General features: G+C 36.0%; 1 protein-coding gene across 4 annotated transcripts in view; it reads left to right on the top strand.

Moving 5' to 3' along the window:
* RBL1 (RB transcriptional corepressor like 1) overlaps positions 1 to 27,233 on the top strand; it is a 64,494-nt gene that overhangs the window by 9,709 nt on the left and 27,552 nt on the right. For 3 of the 4 annotated variants that reach the window (XM_015535515.2, XM_042980451.1, XM_042980450.1), the window contains exons 3-14: positions 1,331 to 1,531; positions 1,898 to 1,962; positions 2,066 to 2,194; positions 2,305 to 2,465; positions 4,286 to 4,335; positions 5,761 to 5,947; positions 7,091 to 7,257; positions 11,857 to 11,969; positions 12,161 to 12,264; positions 17,202 to 17,339; positions 18,825 to 18,989; positions 21,526 to 21,673. In XM_015535515.2, the coding sequence (XP_015391001.2) occupies positions 1,331 to 1,531; positions 1,898 to 1,962; positions 2,066 to 2,194; positions 2,305 to 2,465; positions 4,286 to 4,335; positions 5,761 to 5,947; positions 7,091 to 7,257; positions 11,857 to 11,969; positions 12,161 to 12,264; positions 17,202 to 17,339; positions 18,825 to 18,989; positions 21,526 to 21,673 (1,628 nt within the window). The remainder of the gene's footprint in view (positions 1 to 1,330; positions 1,532 to 1,897; positions 1,963 to 2,065; positions 2,195 to 2,304; positions 2,466 to 4,285; positions 4,336 to 5,760; positions 5,948 to 7,090; positions 7,258 to 11,856; positions 11,970 to 12,160; positions 12,265 to 17,201; positions 17,340 to 18,824; positions 18,990 to 21,525; positions 21,674 to 27,233) is intronic. The other variant, XM_007077696.3, reaches the window with a different exon arrangement.

The following is a 27,233-nucleotide window of genomic DNA, read 5'->3' on the forward strand; positions in this document are numbered from 1 at the left end:
GAGACTATAATCTGTCAGCCCAAATAAATATTTAGCAACCTGGCAATAATGTTTTTTGCTATTGTTTATAATCTTTTTTAAAATATTTATTTAATTTTGAGAGACAGAGAAAGCCAAGGAAAGGCTGAGAGAAAGGGAGAGAGAGAATCACAAGCAGATTCCAAGCTGTCAGCACAGAGCCTGACACGGGGCTCAGACTCACAAACCATGAGATCATGACCTGAGCTGAGATCACGAGTCAGTCGCTTAAGCGTCCAACTTCGGCTCAGGTCATGATCTCCCGGTTCGTGGGTTCGAGCCCCAGTCGGGTTCTGTGCTAACAGCTCAGAGCCTGGAGCCTGCTTCAGATTCAGTGTCTCCCTCTCTCTGCCCCTGTCCCACTCACACTCTGTATCTCTCTCTCTCTCTTTCTCTCTCAAAAATAAAGAGTAAAAAAAAAAATTTTGTAAAAAAAGACTCTTAGAGTCTCAGATTTCAGTCAGCATATCTGGAGTTTGAGTACCTGTGGACAATTAGCTGATAATGTCTTCTATCAACTTTTTTTTTTTTTTTTTTTTTTTTAAGTATCATTCCAGGGGCCCCTGGGTGGCTCAGTCAGTAAAGCATGCAACTCTTGATCCTGGGGTTGTGAGTTCAAGCCCCACGTTGGGTGAAGAGATTACTTTTAAAATCTTTATAAAAAAAGTATTCTGTATATAGTGCTAGACACTTATATGGACTTTAGCACTACATATTTTCAATCTAAGACCATACTAACATGGGGACATAAAAAATGTACCCATAATTGAATAAGCCAGAAAGGTGGAGTAATAATCATTAAGTGATTTTCTGGATATGTACTACCTTCTTCGTTTATATTTGGTGGTAGAACCACACATTGGAACATGAACACTTGAATTTTATTCCTAAACTGTAGCTGTCTGGTGCTTTGTGATCAACTTCCAGAATCCACTACTTGGGAGATTATGTCTGTCCTCAAACTAATTTTGTGAACTCAACAATCTGTTGGTATTTACTCTGTAATGTATATACAAATTACTGTCTAGGTGCTGTAGGGAATAAAAGAAGTAGGTAGGTGTCATTGCCCCTTGCTTAGAAGACATTGATGTAATGACCATAATTCAAAATCTACATTCCTATAGTGATTCCTATAGTGATTCTGGGAGTCAGAGTAATTTCATAGCACTTGGGAGCGAGATTTTTTGGTTGCTTTTTTTTTTTTTTTTTTGATAAATTTACGTTTTTAGATAAAGATTTGTAGGCATAAATAAAATGTTAACTTGTCCATTGTATGGACTCCTTTTAAAGTTGCTTTTTTTAATTTGTTTAGCTTAATACAGTTTTTTAATAAAATGAAGAAGTGGATGGACATGTCAAACCTGCCACAAGAATTTCGTGAACGTATAGAAAGGCTAGAAAGAAATTTTGAGGTGTCTACTGTAATTTTCAAAAAATTTGAGCCAATTTTTTTAGATATATTTCAAAATCCATATGAAGAGCTACCGAGGTTACCACGAAGCAGGAAGCAGAGGTGAGAACCTTAATCGTTATATAATTGATATTAAAAAAAACATAAAGGTTAGGAAATTTGCATTTTTAAAGCCTGTTTTTTACCATAAGAATCCATTTGTGGAAAAAAAATTTTTAAAAACCCATTTATAATTACCGTATCTGGAAATTCAGGGTAATACTTATTTTTTTATGTTCTGATTATTTTGTGCAGACTAAAAAGGCTTATTTAAGTCCATTTAATGGACTGTAAATTGTCCTTTGTGAATGGAATTTTACATGTAATTTGACTTTCTAGTTATTTATATTTGCTATTTCAATTTAAATGACAAATGTGGAGTGATATTTAGCAAATTAGTCAATTAAAAAGTACATTTTTTCTTTCTAGGAGGATTCCTTGCAGTGTTAAGGATCTCTTTAATTTCTGTTGGACCCTCTTTGTTTATACTAAGGGTAAGGTGATACTTTCAGTGGTTTTACATTTCTACTGTGGGCACTGGTTATTTGACATGAGAGGTTTCTGGTCTTCGTGTCTTTTTTTTTTTTTCTTATAAAGGTAATTTTCGTATGATTGGAGATGATTTAGTAAACTCTTACCATTTACTTCTGTGCTGCTTGGATCTGATTTTTGCCAATGCCATTATATGCCCAAATAGACGAGATTTGTTAAACCCATCATTTAAAGGTAATAACCTTATTTATTTTTAAAAATTCGTCATAGTTTTTAGAAAAAGTTTTGAAAGTTGACCATATTCTTCTTCCCCCTCTTTTGCTCTTCATACCCTATCAAACTAGGTTTACCATCTGATTTCCATACTGCTGACTTTAGGGCTTCTGAAGAACCTCCCTGCATCATTGCTGTACTGTGTGAACTGCATGATGGACTTCTAGTAGAAGCAAAAGGAATAAAGGAGCACTACTTTAAGCCGTATATTTCAAAACTCTTTGACAGAAAGGTACTTTACTTATAAGTGAATGGCTAAGATTTTTAAGGGTCAGTAGCAGGAGCCTCAAAGGCAAAAACAAGGTTTTAAGCAAGTTCTCAGTGTTACAGGACTCAAGGTCCAGATTATCAGGGTTCAGTCTCTGCTGTGATGTAGAATGCTGTGGTGCAGAATTGCCCTATGATCTTTTGTGGTGTGCAAACTGAGCTGTTAAAGACTGTGACCAACTGTATGTACTGTCAAGTAAATTCATAGGCAGAGGCAGCTGTAAGAGGCTCTGATAAAAGAATTACGAAGAACAGAACGTAAAAAGCAGGTCAGAGTAAACTAATTTACTGCCACAATTTGAGTAACTGCTGAGTATTTTCTAAAGGTGGGATGATCTATAACAACTATAGCTTTAATTCCATATAAATAGAGCAGGAAATCCGTTATAGTTTTGTAGCTGCTTACAGGCTATCTGCATGCATTCTGGGTTTTCCTCTAGGTAATTCACTTAGCTATTTCTGTATTTATGAAATGGCTTATTCCTCTTGGTCTCAGTGTCTTACTTCCCAAACATTGAGCCATTTAATCCAGCTAGTCCTTGATATTTTCTCTTTGGTGAAAAAGAGAAATTAGGTCATCACTGTGGTACCCCTCTTTGTAGATATTATGAGATTTTTCTTTAAGCATAAAGTCTTTCCTACATGGTGGCTCTTCTTTTACACAAACTTTTGTATTTAGCGTTATCTTTCTTCCAGAGTGTGTCTGTGTGTGTGTGTGTGTGTGTGTGTGTGTGTGTGTGTGTGTGTGAGTCGTGGCTCCTTATCTGTATGTTAAACATTTCCAGCAAAGTAAACTTTGACAGGAACTCAAGGATTATGTCTTTTGTGCTCTGCAGCAGCAGCATACTAGTAGCTCTAAGGTATAATGACCATACATCTTGGTTTGCCTGGATTATCTAGTTTTGGGTTGTTGTCTTGGCATAATTATTATAGGACTTCATTTCACTCCTGAAGTATCCTGAGTTGGACAATTGTCCTTCTGCTCTTGGGCCACAGATATTTTGTTTGGCCTGTGTAGGACATTCTTTATTTTAATTTCATTCCATTTTAATTTACATATAAAGACTTTTTATGTGAAAATCTCTTTCAAAAATCAGAAGCTATGGCAAAACAGGATTGGAATATCTACATGAATTTCTACATGGGTAACTCTGATCAAGTTAAATGATGGCCACCTCTTTTAAGATGGGAAGTATGCTTTCTACCCTCTTCATTTATGTATGTTGAGCTTTGACCCCTGAAGGCATTTGAGTTTGCAACCCTGATGTATAGTAGTCTAAGCATAGTGTGGGGTACGTAGAAAATATTATAAACAGTGTACTTTTCTTCTCTCACCAGCAACAGTACCTATATTCCCTTTGAATCTTTTTCTTGCCTGATACATATAATCATTCAATAAATGTTAGTTTCCCTTCTCCATAGACCAGTGTTTAAAATTGGACTGCTTTTGTCAGAATCACTTGGGGAATTTATATAAAATGCTGCCTCAGCTCAGAACTTGGGGTCCATCAATCTGCATTTTTTAGAAGTTCCCCTAAGTGCTTCTTATGTCACTAGAATTTAGAAACCACTGCCATAGGCCAACTTCAAAGTATTTTCAAAATGGACTTTAAACTTTTATTTGCACACTATATAGGTTTTACTGGTTTGAAAGAAATATTCAGTAATTCTCTTTTGTGTGTATATTATTTATAACAACTACCAATGTGAAAATTTAGATAAATATCATGTTTTTGTATGTTATTGTGTTTAATTACGTGTCACAAAATGACTTTTTCTTCCCAGATTTTAAAAGGAGAATGCCTCCTGGACCTTTCCAGTTTTACTGATAATAGGTAAGTGTCTAACACTAATGGTATCTGCCATATTATAGGCTGTCAATAATGATTTATTGCAACTTATTAAGTGGAACATTATATCAAGTTAACTCCTTCAAACTCAAGTTCCTTCTGCATTAGTGGTATTAACTAGATGTTGTTAACTAAGCCTTGTTGTCTTTAAGTACACTTATTTTAGGAAACCTTTGCCACTTAAAAGAGCTCCTTCCAGAGAAACTCATAAACAGACCCAATGACTTCTGGCAAATTCAGAATATATATATATATTCAAAGCAACTATTGTTCTCTTAATCAGATCTCTTGATCAGATCTTAATTAGGTTCAGCTAGTTTTGAGATTAAGTTTATACTCTCTTTTTGCTCATCTTTCAGAGTAATTTATTATCGTTATATATGTGAATGTGAAGCATGTCCATAATCAGATAAGAACCTTCAATATTGTTAGATGGGCAGAGTTAAAAATTTGAAAGTCATCAGCTTTTCCAGGTCTTGGAGTCTAAATCTATCTTGAAGTGAAGATAAATCCATTGTGGAGATGCCTAGCTGTTTCAGTTGGTAGAGCATGCCACTGTTGATCTTGGGATCATGAGTTTAAGCCCCATGTTGAGTGTAGAGATTACTTTAATAAATAAAAATTTTTTTTGAAAAAAGGTAAATTTGTGTGTAACTTAGTTTTATTCTAGCTACTTAAAATAATTCTTGGGGTGCGTGGCTAGCTCAGTCAGAAGAGCACAAGACTCTTGATCTCAGGCTTATCAGTTCAAGCCCCACGTTGGGTGTAGAGATTACTTAACAATAAAATCTTTAAAGGGGCACGTGGGTGGCTCAGTCGATTGAGTGTCTGACTTCAACTCTGGTCATGATATCACAGTTCGTGAGTTCGAGCCCCAGACTCACTCCTGTCAGCATAGAGCCTGCTTTGGATCCTCTGTCCTCCTCTGTGCGCTCGCTCTCTCTCTCTCTTTCTCTCTCTCTCTCTCTCTCTGTCTCTGTCTCTCTCTCTCTCAAAAATGAATAAATACTAAAATAAAATCTTTATGGGACGCCTGGGTGGCTCAGTTGGTTAAGTGTCTGATTTCAGCTCAGGTCATGATCACAGTTCATGGGTTCAAGCCCCACATCAGGCTCTGTGCTGACAGCTCAGAGCCTGGAGCCTGCTTCGGATTCTGTGTCTCCCTCTCTCTCTGCCCCTCCCCCACTCATGCTCTGTCTCTTCTCTCTCTCAAATAAACATTTAAAAAAAATTTTTTTTTTTAGTAAAATCTTTAAAGGGGCATCTGGGTGGCCAGTGGGTTAAGCATCCAACTCTTGATCTCAGCTCGGGTCATGATCCTTTCCCTCTTTCTCTCTCTCAAAATAAATAAACTTTAAAAAAATAATTTAAAAAAATCTTTAAAAGTAAATAAAATAATTCTCTTTTCAGCAAAGCAGTGAACAAGGAGTATGAAGAATATGTTTTAACTGTTGGTGATTTTGATGAGAGGATCTTTTTGGGAGCAGATGCAGAAGAGGAAATTGGAACTCCTCGAAAGTTCACTGGTGATGCCCCATTAGGAAAACTGACAGCACAGGCTAATGTGGACTGTAATCTTCAACAACACTTTGAAAAAGTAATATAACTTAGCCTGGCCTCAGTCTTGAATGATCTTTTTCTCTCTGTGTGTGATTCTACTAACAACAGACACATCTTTCAAGTTAAATCTTGAGTTTCTTCTACTAATTTTTATTTTCCATGAAAGCCTTAAAAGGTAATTTTTAAAAGTGGCATTTAGGGGGCACCTGGGCGGCTCAGTCAGTTAAGCATCTGACTTTGTCTCAGGTCATGATCTCACAGCTTGTGGGTTCGAGCTCCACGTCGGGCTCTGTGCTGACAGCTCAAAGCCTGGAGCCTACTTTGGATTCTCTCTCTCTCTCTCTCTCTCTCTCTCTCTCTCTCTCTCTCTCTCTTTCTCTCCCCCCCTTTCCTCCCTCCCTCCCTCCCTCTCTCCCGCTACCCCTCCCTCCCTCTCTCTCCACCTCCCCCTCTCACACTCTGTCTCTCTCTGTCTCTCAAAAAATAAATAAACATTAAAGAAAATTAAAAGTGGCATTTAGTATTACCTCATTTCTTGATGCTTTTCATATTTTTGATGTATTTTCCCAGAATGCCTGGACTTTTCAGTAGGCTATGTGTCTTTTGACATAAAGAAGGGTTTATGCTTTCTTATCATTCTTTGTATCACTTTAGCCACTTGCTTTAAAATTTAGTTTCCTTCTACCCATGACAAACTATGTGCTTTCCCTGAACTTTAGCCATACAACTCTGGGCTTGATTGTGAATAGTGAAGGCTTAATTCTGTATTTATATGTAAAATGGGTTGGAGAATGAGGTCTAATGGAAAACTTACTGGTCTAGAAGGTAGAAAACCTGTTTTAGACCAAGCCTCTTCCATTAACTTTATCAGCTTCAACAGTTTTTTAAACTTTTCTGTGCCTGTTTCATATGTAAAGTGAAAATGTGTATATTTCAAATGAGTATTATGATAAAATGATATAGTAGGTAGTAAGTACTTTGAAAAAGTGTTTTTTTGAATGTGAGGATGTTATTAGCATTATATTGTTAAAAATTTGGTGGATAACCAGAGGAGGGAGGAAAAAAGTACTACTAAATATGAATAGAGAAGGTGATACATACACTGAATTAAACACATAATGAGGGCAAGATAACTTTTTAATCTGTTTAAACTTTTTAAAAGATTTTTCTTTTTTGACAGAAAACATCATTTGCACCTTCTACCCCACTGACAGGACGGCGATATTTACAAGAAAAAGAAGCAGTCATTACTCCGGTTGCTTCAGCCACTCAAAGTGTGAGCCGATTACAGAGTATTGTGGCTGGACTGAAAAATGCACCAAGTGAACAACTTATGAATATTTTTGAGTAAGTATAATATTATCTTTCTAAATAAATTTTAATTACAAGGTATGTTGACCTAAAATCAGATGGAAGTACCTATTAAAGTTACATAGAGATATTATTTCATAATATTATAGACCTTAAAGTTTAAATAAATACATCTTAAGGTTATTTAGCCCTGACATCCCACTCTTATATCTACCCCTAAGTTATGCATTAATTGGTTTTCTTCTTACATTGACTTTAAATGGGTTCAGTCTAAATGTTCATCAAGTGGGAGATAATACATATTGATGGTGCAGCAGTAAATGGAATTTTAATGCAGTTGCTTAAGATAAAGAGGCATGTGTCCTAGTAAAGATGGTAAATAGAAGCCAGATCAGAGAACTTTCTTTCCTAATACTTAGTGAAATAAGAGAATAGTAAAAACCAGCAAACTACTTACTAGCAGCAACCAAATGAGGAGAGGGATATGATTTCATGCTATAAATTTCCAAAATGATGGTAAGGAAAGGAATGGATGGTTCTTATATGCCCATCTCCAAGAAGCATTACTAGGGAAAGAAGATATGTTGATGGATCTTGAGAATGTTTGTTAATACCCCAGATGTAGAGAGAAACAAATGGGGCTAGCAGGAAAATGAGTAAAAGGTCATAGATACCTTCCCAGGTGAAAGCCCCTATATTCCACCACCAAGATCGCAGCAGAAATATGAAAAACTCCCAGGGCCTGTCCTTTTCCAAGGTTCCATACCGATTTGGGGTGAGATCCTAATCCTAATAGAACTAGAAGATATCTCTGACTAGATATAGTGAACCCTGGAATAGGGATATTTAACTAAATCTCAGAAGAGTAATAAGCAAAGCCCTGATCTTCTAACAAAAGCTGAACATAACACCACCTGAGCTCTCTTCTACTCCCCAAACCTTTAGTTTACAGAAAAGTAGACAGAACAATCCTAACCTCAGACACAGCTCAAAAGATATGCAGACTGCTGATAGGGTAGGAAGACTGTCATGGAGAGCTTCAGTCCTCATAGCACTTGAATAAAATAGATCTGGACTAAACTGTGTAAGCATGAACAAGTTGAAAAGAAGTGTCAAGGTAATGATGCAAACATTTTATAGCAACAAGAGAAAGTGGGAAGCAAGAAAACATAGTATGCAAAACACAAAGGACCTAGAAACAAATAAATGGGAAGACATTCCATGTTCATGGATGGGAAGATTTAATATTGTTAAAATGTCCTTATTACCCAAAGCAATCTGTAGATTCAGTACAGTCCATATCAAAATGCCTGTGGCATTGTTTATAGAAATAGAAAAAAAATTCCTATAATTCATGTAGAATTTCAAAATACCTTTAAAACAATAAAGCAAGAACAACAAAGCTGGAATGCTTCCTGACTTCAAAATATATTGCAAAGCTACCATAGTCAAAACAGAATTGGATTGACCTAAAGACAGGCTTGTAGACCAATAGAACAGACTAGAGAATGCTAAAATAAATCTTCATGTATTTGGTTAAATGATCCTTGACAAAGGTGCCAAGACTACACTATGGGGAAAGGATAGTCTCTTCAACAAATGCTGCTGGGAAAACTAGATGTCTACATGCAAAATAATGAAGGTGGACTCTTATCTTACACCATATCCAACAGTTAACTCAAAAAGTTAACTTAAAAACCTAGACATGAGGGGCACCTGGGTGGCTCAGTTGGTTAATCATCCAACTCTTGATTTTGGCTCAGGTCATAATCTCACAGTTCATGGAATTCTCTCTCCCTCTCTCTCTCTGCAACCCCCCACCCCCCAAATAAATAAACTTTAAAAAAATAGTTAAAAAAAATTAAAGACAACCTAATTGGAAGAAAACATTACTCAAGAGGCACAGCTTGCATTAGAAGAACTTGATAAAAACAAAGTATTTTTGCCATATGTGTTGCTTACCTCTCTACACATCATACTGGTCTGTCTGGACATGGAGTTGGGAGTCCTGAACACTGCACTCATTATCTGGTTTCAGGCAGATCACTTTCTTTCTCATAGTCTGGATTTGTTTTTCATTTCTTTTTTTTTCCTAATGTTTATTTATTTTTGAGTGAGAGAGCACAAGCAGGGGAGGGGCAAAAAGAGAGGGGGACAGAGGATCGGAAGAGGGCTCTGTGCTGACAGCAGAGAGCGCAGTGTGGAGCTTGAACTCACAAACCGTGAGGTCATGACCTGAGCCAAAGTTGGACACTTAACCACTGAGCCACCCAGTTGCCCTTGTTTGTCATTTCTGAATTAAGATTCTGTGTTTGAATGACAGAAAGGTAACAATATAAGGGTAACAGTTATTTCTTGCTAAGTGCCTTTTTAGTGCTGTATTTTTCTATTTATTATTATTTAGGCTTTGATGAGAATTACATACAGTTTATTGTTCCACTACTATAAATATATATAGTTGACCCTTGAACAGCATGGGGGTTAGAGTCACCAACCCTCCACACAATCAAAAAATATGTATATAACTTTTTTTTTTAAGTAATCTCTCCACCCAACATGGGGCTCAAACTCATGATCCTGAGATCAAGTCACACGCTGTACCGACTGAGCCAGCCAGGCACTCCATAACTAATGATTCCCCCAAAATCTAACTAGTAACAGCCTACTGTTGACTAGAAGAAGCCTTATCAGTAACATAAACAGTTGATAGACACATGTTTTGTATGTTATATGTATTGTATACTGTATTCTTAGAATAAATTCAGCTCATGAAGAGAAAATGTTATTAAGAAAATCATAAAGAGGGGCGCCTGGGTGGCTCAGTTGGTTAGGTATCTGACTGTGGCTCAGGTCACGATCTCATGGTTCATGGGTTCTAGCCCCACGTCAGGCTCTCTGCTGTCTGTACAGGGCCCACTTCGGATATTCTGTCTCCCCTCTCTCTTTGCCCCTTCCTCCATTCCTCCCTCTCTCTCTCTGTCTCTCAAATATAAACATTAAAAAAATTTACAAAAAAACCATAAAGAGAAAATACATTTGCAATACTGTACTATATTGAAAAAAATCCACTTATAGGTGGACCTGCACACTTCAAACTCGTCTTGTTGAAGGATCAACTGTATCTATTATATATATATTATATATAATTTATATATATATTATATATAATATATATATGAATACTGCTATAGCCTCTATTTTTCTTTAAATCAGGTTTATTGGAGTATAATTTATATGCAATAGGAGTCATCCTTTTAACTGTATAGTTGTATGAAATTTGACAAATGCATAGTTATGTAACCACCACCATCACAATCAAGATGTAGAACAATTCCATTAGCCCCCAAAATGTATGCCCCGTTTTAGTCAACCCCTGTGTCATTCCCACCCACTGGCAAATACTGATTTATTTTTTATCCCTATAATATGGCCTATTATATATTATATATATAATATATATAACTGTATAGTTGTATGATTATATAATGTATAATTAAAATAATATGTAATATAATATATTATTACAATTATATATAATTATAATGTGTAATGTTTATAATTATAATAATATATTTATAATATAATTATAATTTGGAATTTCAACTTTATATTTACTTATGTAAGTATATTTTTATATATTAATATATATAATTATAAATATATGTATTTAAAATCATAATTATGTTAGGAATTAAGTCTGAAATTTCAACATTATATTTATATTTACATAAGTATATTTTATATATTAATATATATAATTATAAATATATGTATTTAAAATTATAATTACATTTGGAATTAAATTTGGAATTTCAACATTTATAATTATACAATTATAATATAATTATAATAATATATTGCATTTATAATATAATTATGTTTATAATTATAATTATTTATAATATATAATTATGTAATATATATAAATATATAGTAAATTATATTACATATTACAATATGTATGTGTAATATATACATAAATACTGCTATAGCCTCTATTTTTCTTAAATCAGGTTTATTGGAGTATAATTTATATGTCAAAATATATATAAATTTATATAATTTTATATAAATTTATATATACATTACATATACATATTATATATATTATATATATAGTATATATTATATATAGTATATGTTATGTATATTTTATATAAATTTTTATATTATATAATATATACAATATATATTATATATGTTATATATAATATATAATAATATATATAATATATAATATATATATATAAATTTATATAATTCACAATAGGAGTCATCCTTTTAACAATTTCATTAGCCCCTAAAATTTATGCCCCTTTTAGTCAACCCCTGTGTCATCCCCACCCACTGGCAAATACGGATATATCTTTATCCCTATAATTTGGCCTTTTCTAAAATGTCATATAAATAGAAGAACAAAAGAGATAATATTGACACTGCTAATGTTGAAATTCCAAAACAGTATGCCAGATGATTTTGTTTAAAAGCTGTAGATTTATTTGAAACATGCTTTTAACATATCTAGATTTACAGTTGGGAATAAAACTGTGGTCACTAAAACCAAATTAATTCTTGAAGAAATGTTGGTAGTCTGGGTTTTTTTCCTGGTAATTAGGTTCCTCTTCTATTTTATAGATCTTGTATGCGTAATCCTATGGAAAACATTATGAAAATAGTGAAAGGAATAGGAGAGACTTTCTGCCAACACTATACTCAATCAACAGATGAGCAGCCGGGATCGCACATAGGTAAGAAGACAAAACTAAAGTTGACACAGCATTGAAAGTAGATAGATTGGCCCTAAAAAAGTAGAAATTAAATTTTTTCCTTCCTTGCTATTCTTAATGTATAAGATTTAAGCTTATATAAGTTTTGTCCTTCAGTGCTTAACAGTTAACATTTCAGTAGCAAATATTTTCCCTTTTATTCCCCTCCCTAGACTTTGCTGTAAACAGACTAAAACTTGCGGAAATTTTGTATTATAAAATATTAGAGACTGTAATGGTTCAGGAAACACGAAGACTTCATGGAATGGACATGTCAGTAAGTAAATCCATTCTCCCAGCCACTGGTAAGGTTCAAAACTCCTAAGCCTTAAAACAGGGTATTGAGAGGCTCTAAGGGTGTTGTGGGCATCAGCAGTTAATAGCAAACTTAGCCAGTATGACTTGCTAGTTGGCCTTAGTTGTGTTTTGCACATCTAGACCTGGCCACCTCTAGGTAGAAATGTAAAGTACATGAAATTCATCTCCGGTACATCATTAGTATCCTTTCCCTTCAGGTCCTTTCATTCCCAGCTAGCTAATAATGAGTCACCCCCCTCCCCCAACTATTAACCCGACTGATAATTAAGATATTTGCTCATACCTCCCAGGAATTTTTGAGGAATAAACTGTGAGTGGCTTGTTAAGAAATTGCTTTGTGTCCTTTGATCATTTGATAAGTCTGACCACTCTTTCCAATGGCTATTTAAAGGAATTTTTCAAAAAAGTCAAAGTTGTTGGGGTACATGGCTGGCTCAGTTCACAGAGTATGTGACTCTTGATCTTAGGGTGGTGAGTTTAAGCCCCATGTTGGGCATAGAGCTTACCATAAATACATAAGTAAATACATACATATGTACACACGTGCATATATACATACTGTTTATAAAAACTCAAAGCTGTTAATATCATCTTTCAGTTTCCTCCTCCTCCTCTTTCTTGTCACTCTTGGAGTCCTCTGACTTTCAGTTCCACTAGCAACAGGTTGATGTCTAGGGGTGCAGCATAACTAATGTAATAAAATTTCTTTTAGTTTTCATTCTGGAAATGTTCATCTCTCTCTTGTGTTGGTCCACCTTTTTCCTGGATTTCATGGCTTTCTCTTTTGTGATTTATCTTAATATTTGATAGAGCATATGGTTCCATAGCTTCCTGAGAAAGAAGTAAATTTTCAACTTTTTATTTTGAAATAATTATAGATTCACAGAAAATTACAAAAGTAGTACAGAGAGGTCCTATGTAGTCAGTTGCCCCCAGTGGCTACATTTTACATAGTGTAATATCAAAACTAGGAAATTAATATTGGAACAATGTATGTATCTTCCTCCTTACCATTGCATCACTTGTAGATTAATGCTACTACCACCAAAATCAAGATACTGAATTGTTCTGTTATTACAACAATCTCCCTCATGCTACCCTTTTGTAGTAATGCTCATTCTACTCACACTCTTTATGAGTTCAATTTTTTTTTTAATTTGTTAAGGTTCATTTTATGACCCCTAGTGTATTCTGCTGTTGTTGGGTAGAGTGTTCTGTAAATGTCAGTTCTATAGTATTAATTGTGGTGGTGTTGACTTCTTCTGTATCCTTGTTCATTTTCTGTCTGGCTCTATCAGTTGTTGAGAGCAGTATTGAAGTCTCCAGATATAATTGTAGATTTATCTATTTCTCCTTTCAGTTCTTTCCTTTTTTTTTCAGATTTTATTTTTAAGTAATCTCCCTACCCAGTGTGGGGCTCAGACTCACAACTCCAAGATCAGGTAATCTACTGACTGAGCCAGCCAGGCACCCCTCTCCTTTCAGTTCTATCAGGTTATTTTTTATTCATATATTTTGAAGCTCTGCTGTTTGATATATACACATTGAAGATTGCTATGTCTTCTTCCCTTTTATCATGAGATAATGTCCTCTCTGAAGCCGTTAATTGTTCCAAAGTCTTATCTTTTGTTCATATATAGCCACTCCTGCTTTTGATTGTTTGCATGGTATGTCTTTTTACATCCTTTTTTTTTTTAAGTTTATTAATTTATTTTGAGAGAGAGAGAATGCGCTCAAGCGCACTTGAGCAGGGGAGGGATAGGGAGGGGGAGGGAATCCCAAGCATGCTCTGTGCTGTCAGGATGGAGCCCAGTGCAGGGCTCAATCTCACAAACCCTAAGATCGTGAGCTGAGACGAAATCAAGATTCAATTGCTTAACTGACTGAGCCACCCAGGCACCTCTCTATCCTTTTATTTTCAAGCTACATGTATCATTATCTTTGAGGTAAATTTCTTATAGGCAGCATGTAATTGAGTCACATTTTTTCATCTCAGTCTCTTTAAATCAGTAAATTCAGACTTAACATTTAATTATTGATCTGTTAGGGCATATGTCTGCCATTTTATTTCTTGTTTTCTGTTTGTACTCTTTGGTGTTTTGTTTGTTTTTTTCCCCCCATCTTCCTCTTGATTACCTGAACATTTTTTATTTGTTTTAAAAAATTTTTTTTAACATTTATTTATTTTTGAGAGACAGAGATAGAGCACAAGTTGGGGAGGGGCAGAGAGAGAGGGAGACACAGAATCTGAAGTGGGCTTCAGGCTCTGAGTTGTCAGCACAGAGCCCAACGCAGGGCTTGAACTCACGAACTGTGAAATCCTGACCTGAGCCGGAGTTGGACACTTAACCGACTGAGCCACCCAGGTGCCCCTATTTGTTTATTAAGCTCTATGCCCAACATAGGGCTTGAACTCATGACCGTGAGATCAAGAGTTGCATGCTCTACTGACTGAGCCAGCCAGGCACCCCTGCTTGAACATTTTTTAGACTGTTATTCTTTGTATGGATTATGTTTTAGTGGTTACTCTAAGCATTACGTTATATATGCATATCTTCACAGTCCACTGGTATAGACATTTTACAGTTCAAACAAAATGTAAAAGCCTTAAGGCCCTTTTTTAAAACTCTGCATAAAGGCTTTATTTTATTTTATTTTATTTTATTTTATTTTTGTTTTGTTTTGTTTTGTTTTGTTTTGTTTTATTTTTTAGAGAGAGAGTGTGTGTGAGCTGGGGAGAGGGGCAGAGGGGGAGAAAGAATCCCAAGCAGGCTGCACCCTCAACACAGAATCCGACGTGGGGCTCAATCCATGACCCTGGGATATTTAAAGTTTATTTATTTATTTAGAGAGAGAGCACGAGTAGGGAAGAGGCAGAAGAGAGGGAGGGAGAGAGAATCCCAAGAGATTTGTGCAAACCCAAGGCTCAATCCCATGACCTTGAGATCGTGACCTGAACCAACCGACATCAAGAGTCGGACACTTAACCAACTGAGCTACCCAGATACCCCTTAAAGATTTTATTTTAAGTAACGCCTCCACCCAACATGGGCTCCAACTTACAACGCTGAGAACAACCGACTGAGCCAGCGAGGTGCCCCTTTTTTCTCTTTGTTTTAATTTTTGTCTTCCAGTGGGAAGATTTCCTTATATTGTTGGATTGTTCTTGGATATCCACTTACATTTAAATGAGGCACTAAAAATGGGACATTAATAAACCCTTATGGTAACTGAACAGTTTGGTTCAAAGCTTTGTTGGGGCGCCTGGGTGGCTTAGTTGGTTGGGCATCCGACTTCAGCTCAGGTCATGATCTCACACACAGTTTGTGGGTTCGAGCTCCGTATCAGGCTCTGTGCTGACAGCTCGGAGCCTGGAGCCTGCTTCCGACTCTGTGTCTCCCTTGCTTTCTGCCCCTCTCCCACTTGCACTGTGTGTGTGTCTCAAAAAATAAATAAAAAAACATTAAAAAAATTTTTTTAAAGCTTTGTTGGCAAAAATAGGAATATAAACCCAACAGTCTCATATAATCATGTAGTATTAGAGACTCTCAACATTTGGTGTCTTTAAGATTCTTCTGGAATATTTCAGTTTCTGTAAAGAAGTATCTGCTAATTTTTTGCTGAGTGTTGGTGTTACTGAACAGAGCAAGAAAGGGAAACTTGATCTCACAATGCAGTCTGCAGACTTTTGCCTAAAACCACAGTTTCTTCTATGTCTGGTGTTCTCAAGCTCTGAGTCTCCCTAGTTCAGTCTTAGAATAATTCTCCAGATCCCTGTTGGGACAGACTAGAGGCCTATCATCTGCTTCATTAGAGTAGGAGTTGAATGGGGACCTGAGGAGTTCTAACTACTACAGACTTTCAAATCATCCATTCGTGTCAGCCCCAACCTAGCCCCTACTTTCCATTCCTCCTGTCCCTTCAGTTGCTATGTTTTCCCCAGGTTGCATGGAGCAAATTAATTAGGTCTAAGTGTCTCTCTTCAGGCCCTTATGTTTGACCATCCTACTTTCTACTGAGTAATTTGTCATCCTTCCATCCACTTTCAGTTTTCATGTATTCTAATTTGCAGTTACAGCTGACTTCTAGTTTTATCCAAGGAGTTTCTGTTTCTTATCCTTTTTGTTGATTTGGAGTGATATTTAAAAGAAGGATGGCAACAAACACTTTTTAAAACTGAAAATTTTGTTAAATCTTAAACTCAAAAAAAAGTCTTAATGGTCAACACGACTTTTATCTTCTTAGTAAATTATTTCTCTGACCTTTTTTAAGTCTTAGCTGTGACATAATACCTTTGATTTTAGTGTTTTGATTAACAAATATTTTTTTATTAAGTTTATTTGTTTATTTTGAGAGAGACAGAGACAGTGCAAGTGGGGGAGGGACAGAGAGAGAGAGAGAGAGAGAGAATCCCAAACTGGTTCTGCACTGCCAGCGCAGAGTCCGGTGTAGGGCTTGAACCCACAAAGCCGTGAGATCATGACCTGAGCTAAAACCGAGAGTCTGACTCTTAACTGAACCACCCAGGCACCCCTGATTAACAATCTTTATGTTAACAAAATAGTTGTTGTAAAACTGGCATTTAAAAACAAACGGAACAAAAAAAAAAAAAAAATGGAACCGATCCTAATGCTTCCTCTTGATGAGAATATTGACTGTTTTATTATTTCAAAGCAGATTGTTGTGTATGCCTCATTTAAATTTAAAATCTACCATTGAGCAACATTATATGTTATAACAAAACTCTTTACCAGTTTGAGAGCTCACATTATTATCTTTGATAATCTGGTATAATATAATGTACACATTATTTTATCTTGTTTCTATAGTCTTTATAGAATGGCAAAGGCTGAAATTGCTGAGAAATATTAAACTGCAGTTTTTCTGTTCTCCAAGGTTCTTTTAGAGCAGGATATATTTCATCGTTCCTTGATGGCCTGTTGTTTGGAAATTGTGCTCTTTGCCTATAGCTCACCTCGTACTTTCCCCTGGATTATTGAAGTTCTCAATTTACAACCATTTTATTTTTATAAGGTGAGATGAGAGCAAAGTTATGATATGGTGCACCTCATAAACATTCTGTTTATCTTAGTGTTAAAGTTACAGGCTGTAATGATGTCTGGGAAATATTTCCAGAGGTATTCTGAAAACATTTTAGTCCTTTGGGTGGAATCAAAAACAAAAGGGAAAGGATGAGGATATTAGTAAATTCAGCCAGTCTCAAACTGCAGTCCTTTTTCCTTCACTGACTTGCAAATGTGACCAGGAATTAAGTAGTTAGCTTTGAATTTTCCATATTTATAAATGGAAATCATAATCCTATTAAACAGATGCATAATGAAGAAGAAAAGCTCTTTTCCCCAGGAGAAAGAAAAGGTATAAAATGGTTTGTGGTTATGGTTTAGCTAATGAAGCTGAAATAAAAGATTGTGCTCCTTCCTTAAATTTGAACTAATTCAGTGTGGATCAGTCTTACTTAGCTTTTTTTTTTTTTTTTTTTTTCCTGCTAGAACTATTTTATTAATCTTTTTCTTACACAACATAAGGGTCACAACTACAGTAACATTTAATGTTACCTAGTATCCGAATTTAAGACTGATGCTACTACATTACCCTTATTGGTATGATTTAGTTAATATTTTGCTGTATGTGCTATTTTCAAAGTATTTATAGAAAAGTTAATTTGAAGAGTTCAATTTTTATACCTAAAATATGTCTCAAGTAACGGAAGATCATTAAAAGCTTATCCATTTGAATTGCTGAGTGGGATTTAAATATTTTTTTAGTGTCTTAGGGAAAATTGCTTCTGATACTTTTGATGTGTGTTTTCAGATTTTCTGTTAGGAAATATAAGTAATTTTATTCAAGGACAATGTTGGTTTTGACCTTATCTGATAGCAATTCATTTTTATTTGTAGCATCCTTTTTTCATTCAAGAAGTTAAATGCCTTTGTTCTTCAACCACATAAATAATATAGCCTCCTTGAAGAAAAACAGGAAAGTACATATAAATGTGAATATTAAAACCATACAATATAATCTTAATTATAAATAATAATCACTTAATATTTTTGTGTATATACCTACAGACTTTGTTCTAGAATTTACCCTTATTAAAATAGAATTATATAATATAAGCAGAATTCCTTTTAAATATATTATTCATCTATTCTCTTGATCTATTGGTAAGAATTGTCTGAGAAGAGAGTAAATTCAAAATAGCACTGGACTCAGAACCCAAGACCCGACTTCCACTATTGGCCTTGGTTGACCAGTTTCTACCTATCATTGCCTCATTTCTCCATGTGTAAAAGAAAACATGAAAAACAGAAATGTATGTGAAAGTATTTTGGACATCTTAAGAAGTCCTTTTAAATTAAAATATATCGATCAGCCATTGAATCATAGTTCAATAATATCATTAGTTCTGTGTCCTTATAAGACCAAAGCTAGTCATACATGAAAGCCTAGAAATGACTAAGACTACCTATATTACCTTTTCAATTTTCTCTTTACCAGGTTATTGAGGTGGTTATCCGCTCAGAGGAGGGACTTTCCAGGGACATGGTGAAACACCTGAACAGCATCGAAGAACAGATTTTAGAGAGTTTAGCGTGGAGTCACGATTCTGCACTGTGGGAGGCTCTCCAGGCTTCAGGAAACAAAGTTCCTACCTGTGAAGAGGTGAGTCAGGGCAAGGCTGATGATCCTGTCATTTTAAAAAATAATAGCTTTATGGGGTGCCTGGGTGGCTCACTCAGTTAAGTGTCCAACTTCAACTCAGGTCATGATCTCGCGGTCCATGGGTTCGAGCCCCACATTGGACTCTATGCTGACAGCTCAGAGCCTGGAGCCTGCTTCGGATTCTTTGTCTCCCTCCTCCCTGCTCCTCCCCTGCTCACACTCTGTCTCCCTCTCTCAGGAAATGAATAAACATTAAAAAAAATTGTTTTTAAACATACAATTTAGTGTTTAGTACGTTCAAGGATAGGTGCACCCATCACCTCAGTCAATTTTGGAACATATCCATCACCTCAACAAGAAACTGTATCATTTAGCTGTCACTTTCCTCACCCACCTTCTTCTCCTTAGCCCTAAGCAACCTTAATCCACTTCTGTCTTTATTAATTTGTGTATTCTGGACATTTCAAATATGTGGAAGCACATGATATGTGGTCCTTTGTGTCTGGCTTCTTTCACTTACCATTATGTTTTCAAGGTTCGTCCACGTTACAGGATATATTAGCACTTCATTGCTTTTTATGGCTTAATGATACTCTGTCATTTGAATATATCATTTTGTTCATCCATTTATCAATTGATAAACATTTGGGTTGTTTCTGCCTTTTGGCTTTTATGAATAATGCTGCTATCACCGTTCACACACAAGTTTTGTATGGACATGTCTTTATTTTTCTTAGGTACATTTCTAGGAATAGAATTGCTGGGTCATGTGTACCTCCAGCTGTGTACCTCCAGTTTGGGGAAACCATCACACTCTTTTGAAAGTGGCTGCACCATTTAACATTCCTACCATCAGTGTATGAACATTCCAGTTTCTTCACATCTTCTGTAAAACTTACCTTTGTTTTTTCTTCCCTGACACTTATCTTTTTTATTCGAGCCATTAGTAGACATAAAGTGATATTTCGTTACGGTTTTTATTTACATTTCCCTGTTGGCTAATGATGTGCAGCATCTTTTCATGTGCTTATTGGCCATTTGTGTATCTCCTTTGGAGAAATATCTATTCAAATCCTTTGCCGTTTTTTAATTGGGTTATTTGTCTTTTTATTATTGAATTATAGGAATCCTTTATATATTGTAAATATGACTCCCTTATCTGTTAATAGGATTTTTAAAATTTGCCTTTCATTTCATGGGTTGCCATGAATTTCTTGATCAAGTCTTTTAGAACACAAAGTTTTTAATTTTGATACTGTCCTGTTTATTTTTTTCGTTTCTTGTGCTTTTGGAAGTCATATCTAAGAAACCACTAATTTTATCATATTTAATTTTTCAAATGTCTATGTAAAAAATTAAATGGTTTTCATTAGTAGTATTTAGAATTTAAAAAATCAGAAATTTGTGCCTAATACACACAAGCCACACATTTCACAGTTTAGTATCATGTGAGAAACTGAGTTTTTTCTCCTTTACCTCTGTGTTACTCTTTCGTAATTCTTGTCTTTTCATCTTTCTTTGCTTTTCTGTGTCTTATACTTCATGAAACCTGGTGAATTTTTCCCTAATTCCACACTACTGGAAGGACTATCCAAGACCAGGAAGAACTGAAAAGAAAATGATTTCTTGAAATCTCTCTTCCATGTATCTTTGGTTTTTTGCAACAAACTATGATTAACTGTGTAATCTTTAGTATTCATCAATACTTCCATTGTAGAATCTCTTGGGAAAGTGAAAAAAGGCAATGAACTTGAAGAAAGAGGATTTGGGTTGAAGCCCTTGCTCTGTTACTTAATAGTAGTTGTCCTTGGGGCACCTGGGTGGCTTAGTTGGTTAAGTGCCTGACTCGTAGTTTCAGCTCAGGTCATGATCTCATGGTTCATGAGATTGAGCCCCACGTCAGGCTCTGCACTGAAAGCACGGTGTCTGCTTGGGATTCTCTCTTTCCCTCTCTCTCTGTCCCTCCTCCACTCCTGTTTTCTCTCTCTCTCTCCCCCTCAAAATAAATAAAAAATAAACTTTAGTGGTGCCTGTGGTGGCCCAGTTGGTTAAGCATCCAACTCTTGATTTCAGCTCAGGTCATGATCTCACGGTTCATGAGTTCAAGCCCAGCACTGGGCTCTGTGCTGACAGTGTGGAGCTTGTTTGAGATTCTCTCTTTCTCTCTCCCTCTCTCTGCCCCCTACCAAAATAAATAAACAAACATTTAAAAAAATATAAACTTAAAAAATAGTAATTGCCCTCAGGCAAATTTCATATTTTAAGCCTGTATTTTGTCATCCTTAAGTGGAAACAGATGGTGCCTACCTCATCAGTTTACTTCTAGAAGTGGTCAATAAACTTGAGATAAATTATAAAATTAAGTGAGATATGTGTAACAACACAAACTATTGAGCACTTTATGCAAGTTCTATTTTGTGAAGAAGAAAGAAGGGAAATAAAACAGTTGAAGAAGACTTTTTTCTCATTTTTCTGTTAGAAGTTTTCATCAGTAGGTTTATCTATATGTAAAGCAAGAGGTTTTTATTTTTTACAGGTTATATTCCCAAATAACTTTGAAACAGGAAATGGGGGAAATGTACAGGGACACCTTCCTATGATGCCGATGTCTCCTCTAATGCATCCAAGGGTCAAAGAAGTTCGGACTGACAGTGGGAGTCTTCGAAGGGGTAGGTTCAACACAGGTAAAACAAAAAAATAACAAAGATAATTTTCTCAAAATTTCAAGTCTTGCTAATATATTATTATGAAATCTAATTTCTTCATCAAGATTGAAAAAGGGGCTTATGGGGGCGCCTGGGTGGCTTGGTCGGTTAAGCGTCCGACTTTGGCTCAGGTCATGATCTCACGGTCCATGAGTTCGAGCCCCGCGTCGGGCTCTGTGCTGACAGCTCAGAGCCTGGAGCCTGTTTCAGATTCTGTGTCTCCCTCTCTCTCTGCTCCTCCCCTGTTCATGCTCTGTCTCTGTCTCAAAAATAAACAAACATTAAAAAAAATTAAAAAAAAAAAGAAAAGGGGCTTATGAAAAAGAATTTTTAAATTTAAAAGATAAACAGGGGCTAGGACACCTGGCTGGCTCAGTCAGTAGAACATGGGACTCTTAAACTTGGGTCATGGGTTTAAACTTATACCCACATTGGGTGTGAAGCCTACTTAAAAGTAAAAATAAAACAAAATGTAAAAGGAGGCTTATGCTAACACCCTTTTGTGGCTTGTTGTATAGTTTTTCATATCAAAGTAATAAGATTTTCACTCTGTTTTTTAATATTTTTTTACTTCAATGTCAGTTGTTGTGGAAATAGTATTTTAGCCTTTTAATAAACACACTTTTCCTAATGCTAACAGAAAACTGTAAATAAGCAAAATACCTACTTTTCAAATGTGACGAAAGTTATATTCTTTCTCTATGTATGTCTTTATAGAAAGAAAAGTATTTGAAGCAGAGCAAAAAACTCTTTGGGATGCTTAAGTTCATCTAAGAAATAACTTATCCATACTCTCTTAAAATAGTTCATATGAACCTTATGGGAAGATTTTAGTTCATTCGTCCTTATTTTCTCTTATGATGTGTGCATCTGATGTGTGCATCCTCTGGATTATATGAATTTTTTCTTGAATTTTTTAATCAGTTAAAATCTTTTGATCACATATCCCTGAACAAACTTCAGATGAACAAGTACTCGGGCTTCACATGGCTCTTGATCCAACTTGAACTATAATTTTGTGTATGTGTGTGCAGGCACACATATAGTCTTTGCTTTACATGTAGTCCAAGATGATAAAAATGTGCATGCAAAACAGTCTTCATAAGCAGTGAGAATGATTAGGATTGTTTTATGACCTTTAAAAATCTTGTCAGGAGACAGGGGCACCTGGGTGGCTCAGTCGGTTGAGCGTCTGACTTCGGCTCAGGTCATGATCTCTCGGTCTGTGACCGAGCCCAGCATCGAGCCCTGTGCTGACAGCTCAGAGCCTAGAGCCTGCTTCGGATTCTGTGTCTCCCTCTCGCTCTGCCCCTTCCCCGCTCATGCTCTGTCTTTCTCTCTCTCTCTCTCTCTCTCTCTGTCAAAAATAAATAAACATTAAAAAAAATTTTTTTTTTTTTTTAAATCTTGTCCAGAGGCACCTAGGTGGCTCAGTCCATTAAGCAGCCAACTCTTAATTTAGGCTCAGGTCATGATCTCATGGTTTGAGCGCTGTGTCCAGCTCCACACTGGCAGCATGGAGCCTGCTTGGGATTCTCTCTCTTTCTCTGCCCTTCCCCTGCTTGCTCATGCTCTCTCTCTCTCAAAATAAATAAGCTTTTAAAAAATATATAAATAAAAGCCTTTAAAAAGGAAAAAAATCTTGTCAAAACTTGTATTTATCTATTTGTTTCATCAAAACTTTTAAAAATGATCAGTCATTAGGGGCGCCTGGCTGGCTCTCAGTAGAGCATGTGACTCTTGATCTCAGGGGCATAAGTTTGAGCACCACATTGGGTGTAGAGATTACTTTAAAAAAGTGATAATTTAAAAAAAAGCTATGAGTCCTTAATGTTTAGCAAAATGGAAGATAATAAAAGTATTTACATAATACAGTATAAAGCACTGGAAACATTGAGAATGGAAGTGGTTTGTTTTTCATCTTTTTGGTTTTTGTTTTTTCAAGATTTTATTTTTAAGTAATCTCTATACCCAACACGGAACTCAAACCCACAACCCCATGATCAAGAGTCACACACTCCACTGACTGAACCAACCAGGTGCCCTGAAAGTGGTTTGGTTTTCTTGTTGGTGGTTTTTTTTTTTTTTTTTTTTTCAAACTTACAAAGAATAGTTTAAACAGTGCTTGCCACCTCCTTCTCCTGTAATTTATGCTGGTGAATGAGCATCTTTTCTGTGCCTTGGTGAACTGTCATGTTCCTTTCTAAATTTGGATCAGCTTTCAACATTTTATACTTTGTGTGTTTAATTCTTTGAAATATCTCTGAGAGTTCCTCAAATGTGAAGTTTTTGCCATCATCACTTTCTGTTGGATATCTTCATCCTTTTAATCTCAACAACTTTCTTCAATTATGTCAACGAATTTCACTTTCAGGAAGTTCTTCAGGCTGTGTATCTAATCTCTTGAACAGTGTCAGTGTCAGTATTCCCAGAGTCAGTTGTTCCTTCTGTAACTTTACTGACGTTCTAAATTAATTTCAGTTTCAGCATTATCACTTTCATTTCTTTGTTGCAATTTTTTTTTTAAGGTTTCTTTTTTTTTTTTCTTTGATGTTTATTTATTTTGAGAGAGAGAGAGAGCACAAGCTGGGGAGAGGGGCAGAGAGAGAGAGAATGAGAATCTCAAGCAGGCTTCATGCTCAGCACAGAGCCTGATGTGGAGCTTGATGCCACGAACGTGAGATCATGACCTGAGCTGAAATCAGAGTCAGACATTTAACCGACTGAGCCACCCCAACACCCCCGTACTTTTTTTTTTTTTTGATGATTCCCCTCATGTGTCTGTTTTTATAAAATGTCACATAGGGTTTTTCACTGGAGACAAAGAGACAACATAACTGTATGCTTTCCTGTGCTCATGAATTGAATAGCAGATGTGCCCTGACCAATCAGTGACAGACTTTGAAAGAATTAACATGATTAGTTACTGATCATGATTCACATCTATTAGTTATATAATAATTTCTAAACTAAAGTTTGTTTATGCAGTTATAGTTAGTACATCATGGAAACTGAAATTTGAACCATTTTGTTAGGCTGTTATTTTAACTAAACTATGGTAACTTAAATTCTTGCATATTGGAACTGAACAAAGCATGAACAGTCTGTGTGAGAATGTGTGCATATGTGTATGTATCCTTGACTGTAATATATATATGTATATGTATGCATACATATTTATATTTTATATGTGTGTGTGTGTTTACAGCCTAGCTAGACATCTCAGAACTAAGATCATGAATAATGGTCACCCAAATATGATTCTCTCCAGATGGTGGTGTTTTGAGTGGATGTTACTTTCTATATTACAGTTTTTTGGTATTCTAAGAATTTTCTTTCGGTGAGCTCTTTTGTTCATTGGGTTATAATTCACATACCATAAAATTCACCCTTTTAACATGTACAGTTAAGTAGTTTTTAGTATATTCATAAGACTCTACAATTCTCACCATTATCTAATTCCAGAACAGTTTCATCAGCCCAGAAAAGAGACCCCATATTCAATAGCAGTCACTGTCCAGTTCCCCCACCCAATCCCCTGGAACTACAATCTGCTTTTTGTCTCTATAGATTTGCCTGTTCTAGAATTTTATATAAATAGAATCATATAATATGTGGCCTTTGTGCTTGGCTTCTTTCATGTAGCATGTTTTCAAGATCTATTTATATTGCAGCATATATCAGCTCTTCATCTTTATGACTGAATAATATTTCATTGTGTGGATATGCTATATATTGTTTGTTCATTCGTTAGTTGATGGACATTTGGATTATTTCCACTTGTTGGCCATTATGAATAATGCTGCTGTGAACATATAGGGCATATATTATTTTTATAAGTAGAAGAAAAAAGTATTTTCTCATAGGGGTTCAGGCAAGAGAATCAAATAATGGAAAAACCTTAGAAAACAATATTGAGCCTTGACTCTAGGAAGAAAAAGACATAATATTAATTTCTGTATTTATTAAATGTAAAGAGTTGTTCACTGTATCTTTTCCACTTCTGTGCTAAGAAAAGATAATTTGAAGGGGTTTGCAGCTAACCTCATGGCTATAATATGAATCCTCTCTTGACATGTCAGCTTTAGGTGCACCTGGGTTGCTCAGTTGGTTCAGCGTCCGACTTCAGCTCAAGTCATGATTTTGCAGTTTGTGAGTTTGAGCCCTGTGTCAGGCTCTGTGCTGACAGCTTGGAGCCTGGAGCCTTTTTCGGATTCTGTGTCTCTCATTCTCTCTGCTCCTCCCCACTCACACTCTGTCTCTCTCTCTCTCAAAAATAAACTTAAAAAAAAATTGTTTGAAATGTCGGCTTAAACATTCCTAGTCAGATTCAAGGGCTGTGTTGGATTTCTTATGTATAAAGGATCCAGGTACACTCCTATTAAGTGATCATGGGAGTTACCACAGAACTTTCTATCTGCCACTGAGGTTGGGAAATCAGAGCTGTTTTCATAAGCCCCAGAAATGCAGAGATTTTTATTAAGACATAACTGTTTCTCCTCTCACCTTATTAATACAGAGAGCTGTCAAATCATTTCCAGAAGTTATTTTTATACCTTGTAAACATGTTTAATAAGTCATCTCTACACCCAACATGGGGCTCGAACTCACGAGCCTGAGATCAAGAGCCACATGTGCCACTGATGAGCCAGCCAAGTGCCCTGAAATGCTTTCACTTTAAACAGCACATTATAGGTGGGACATCTGAGTGGCTCCGTTGGTTAAGCGTCCAGCTTCAGCTCAGGTCATTCATGATCTCAGTTTGTGGGGTTGAAGCCCACATTGGGCTCTGCACTGTCAGTGCTTGTGATTCTGTCTGCCCTTCCCCGACTCCCGCTTTCTCTCTCTCAAAATAAATAAATACACTTAAAAAAAAAAAAAAAAGCATACCATAGGAGTGTCTGGCTCAGTCAGTGGTGTGTGCAGCTCTTGATCTTGGGTTGTGAGTTTGAGCCCCACAATGGGTATAGAGATTACTTAAAAAAAAAAAAACTTTTAAAATAAAAAATACGAGCGCCTGGGTGGTTCAGTTAAGCGTCTGACTTTGGCTCAGGTCATGATCTCACAGTTTGTGAGTTCGAGCCCCATGTCGGGCTCTGTGCTGACAGCTCAGAGCCTAGAGTCTGCTTTGCATCTGTGTCTCCCTCTCTCTCTGCCTCTCCTCCAGTAATGCTGTGTCCCTCTCTCAAAAATAAACATTAAAAAATAAATAGATAAAAATAAAAAGTATATTATATACCTGTAAAGAATCAGTGGGTCAGGGAAAGTGGGGAAGGATTGTGGAAAAAGATGTAGGGTTTTTAGGGGCTAGGAGAACCTTTACACACTTGGTATATAGGGAAAGCCACTCCTATGGAAGGATAGCGTTGAAAACTAAATATAATCTATAATCTTTTAATCAACACACTACTGCCAACCCTCAGATTAAGGCAAGTTAAATAGAGTCTTATCACCTTTGCTCATCTTTATCTTCTCATGAGCTTATAAAAGATGATTCTGTACCTACTAAATCAGAAAGCCATAGGGGCACCCGGGTGGC

This window comes from Panthera tigris, chromosome A3, assembly GCF_018350195.1.
Source record: "Panthera tigris isolate Pti1 chromosome A3, P.tigris_Pti1_mat1.1, whole genome shotgun sequence".
Taxonomy (NCBI): domain Eukaryota; kingdom Metazoa; phylum Chordata; class Mammalia; order Carnivora; family Felidae; genus Panthera; species Panthera tigris.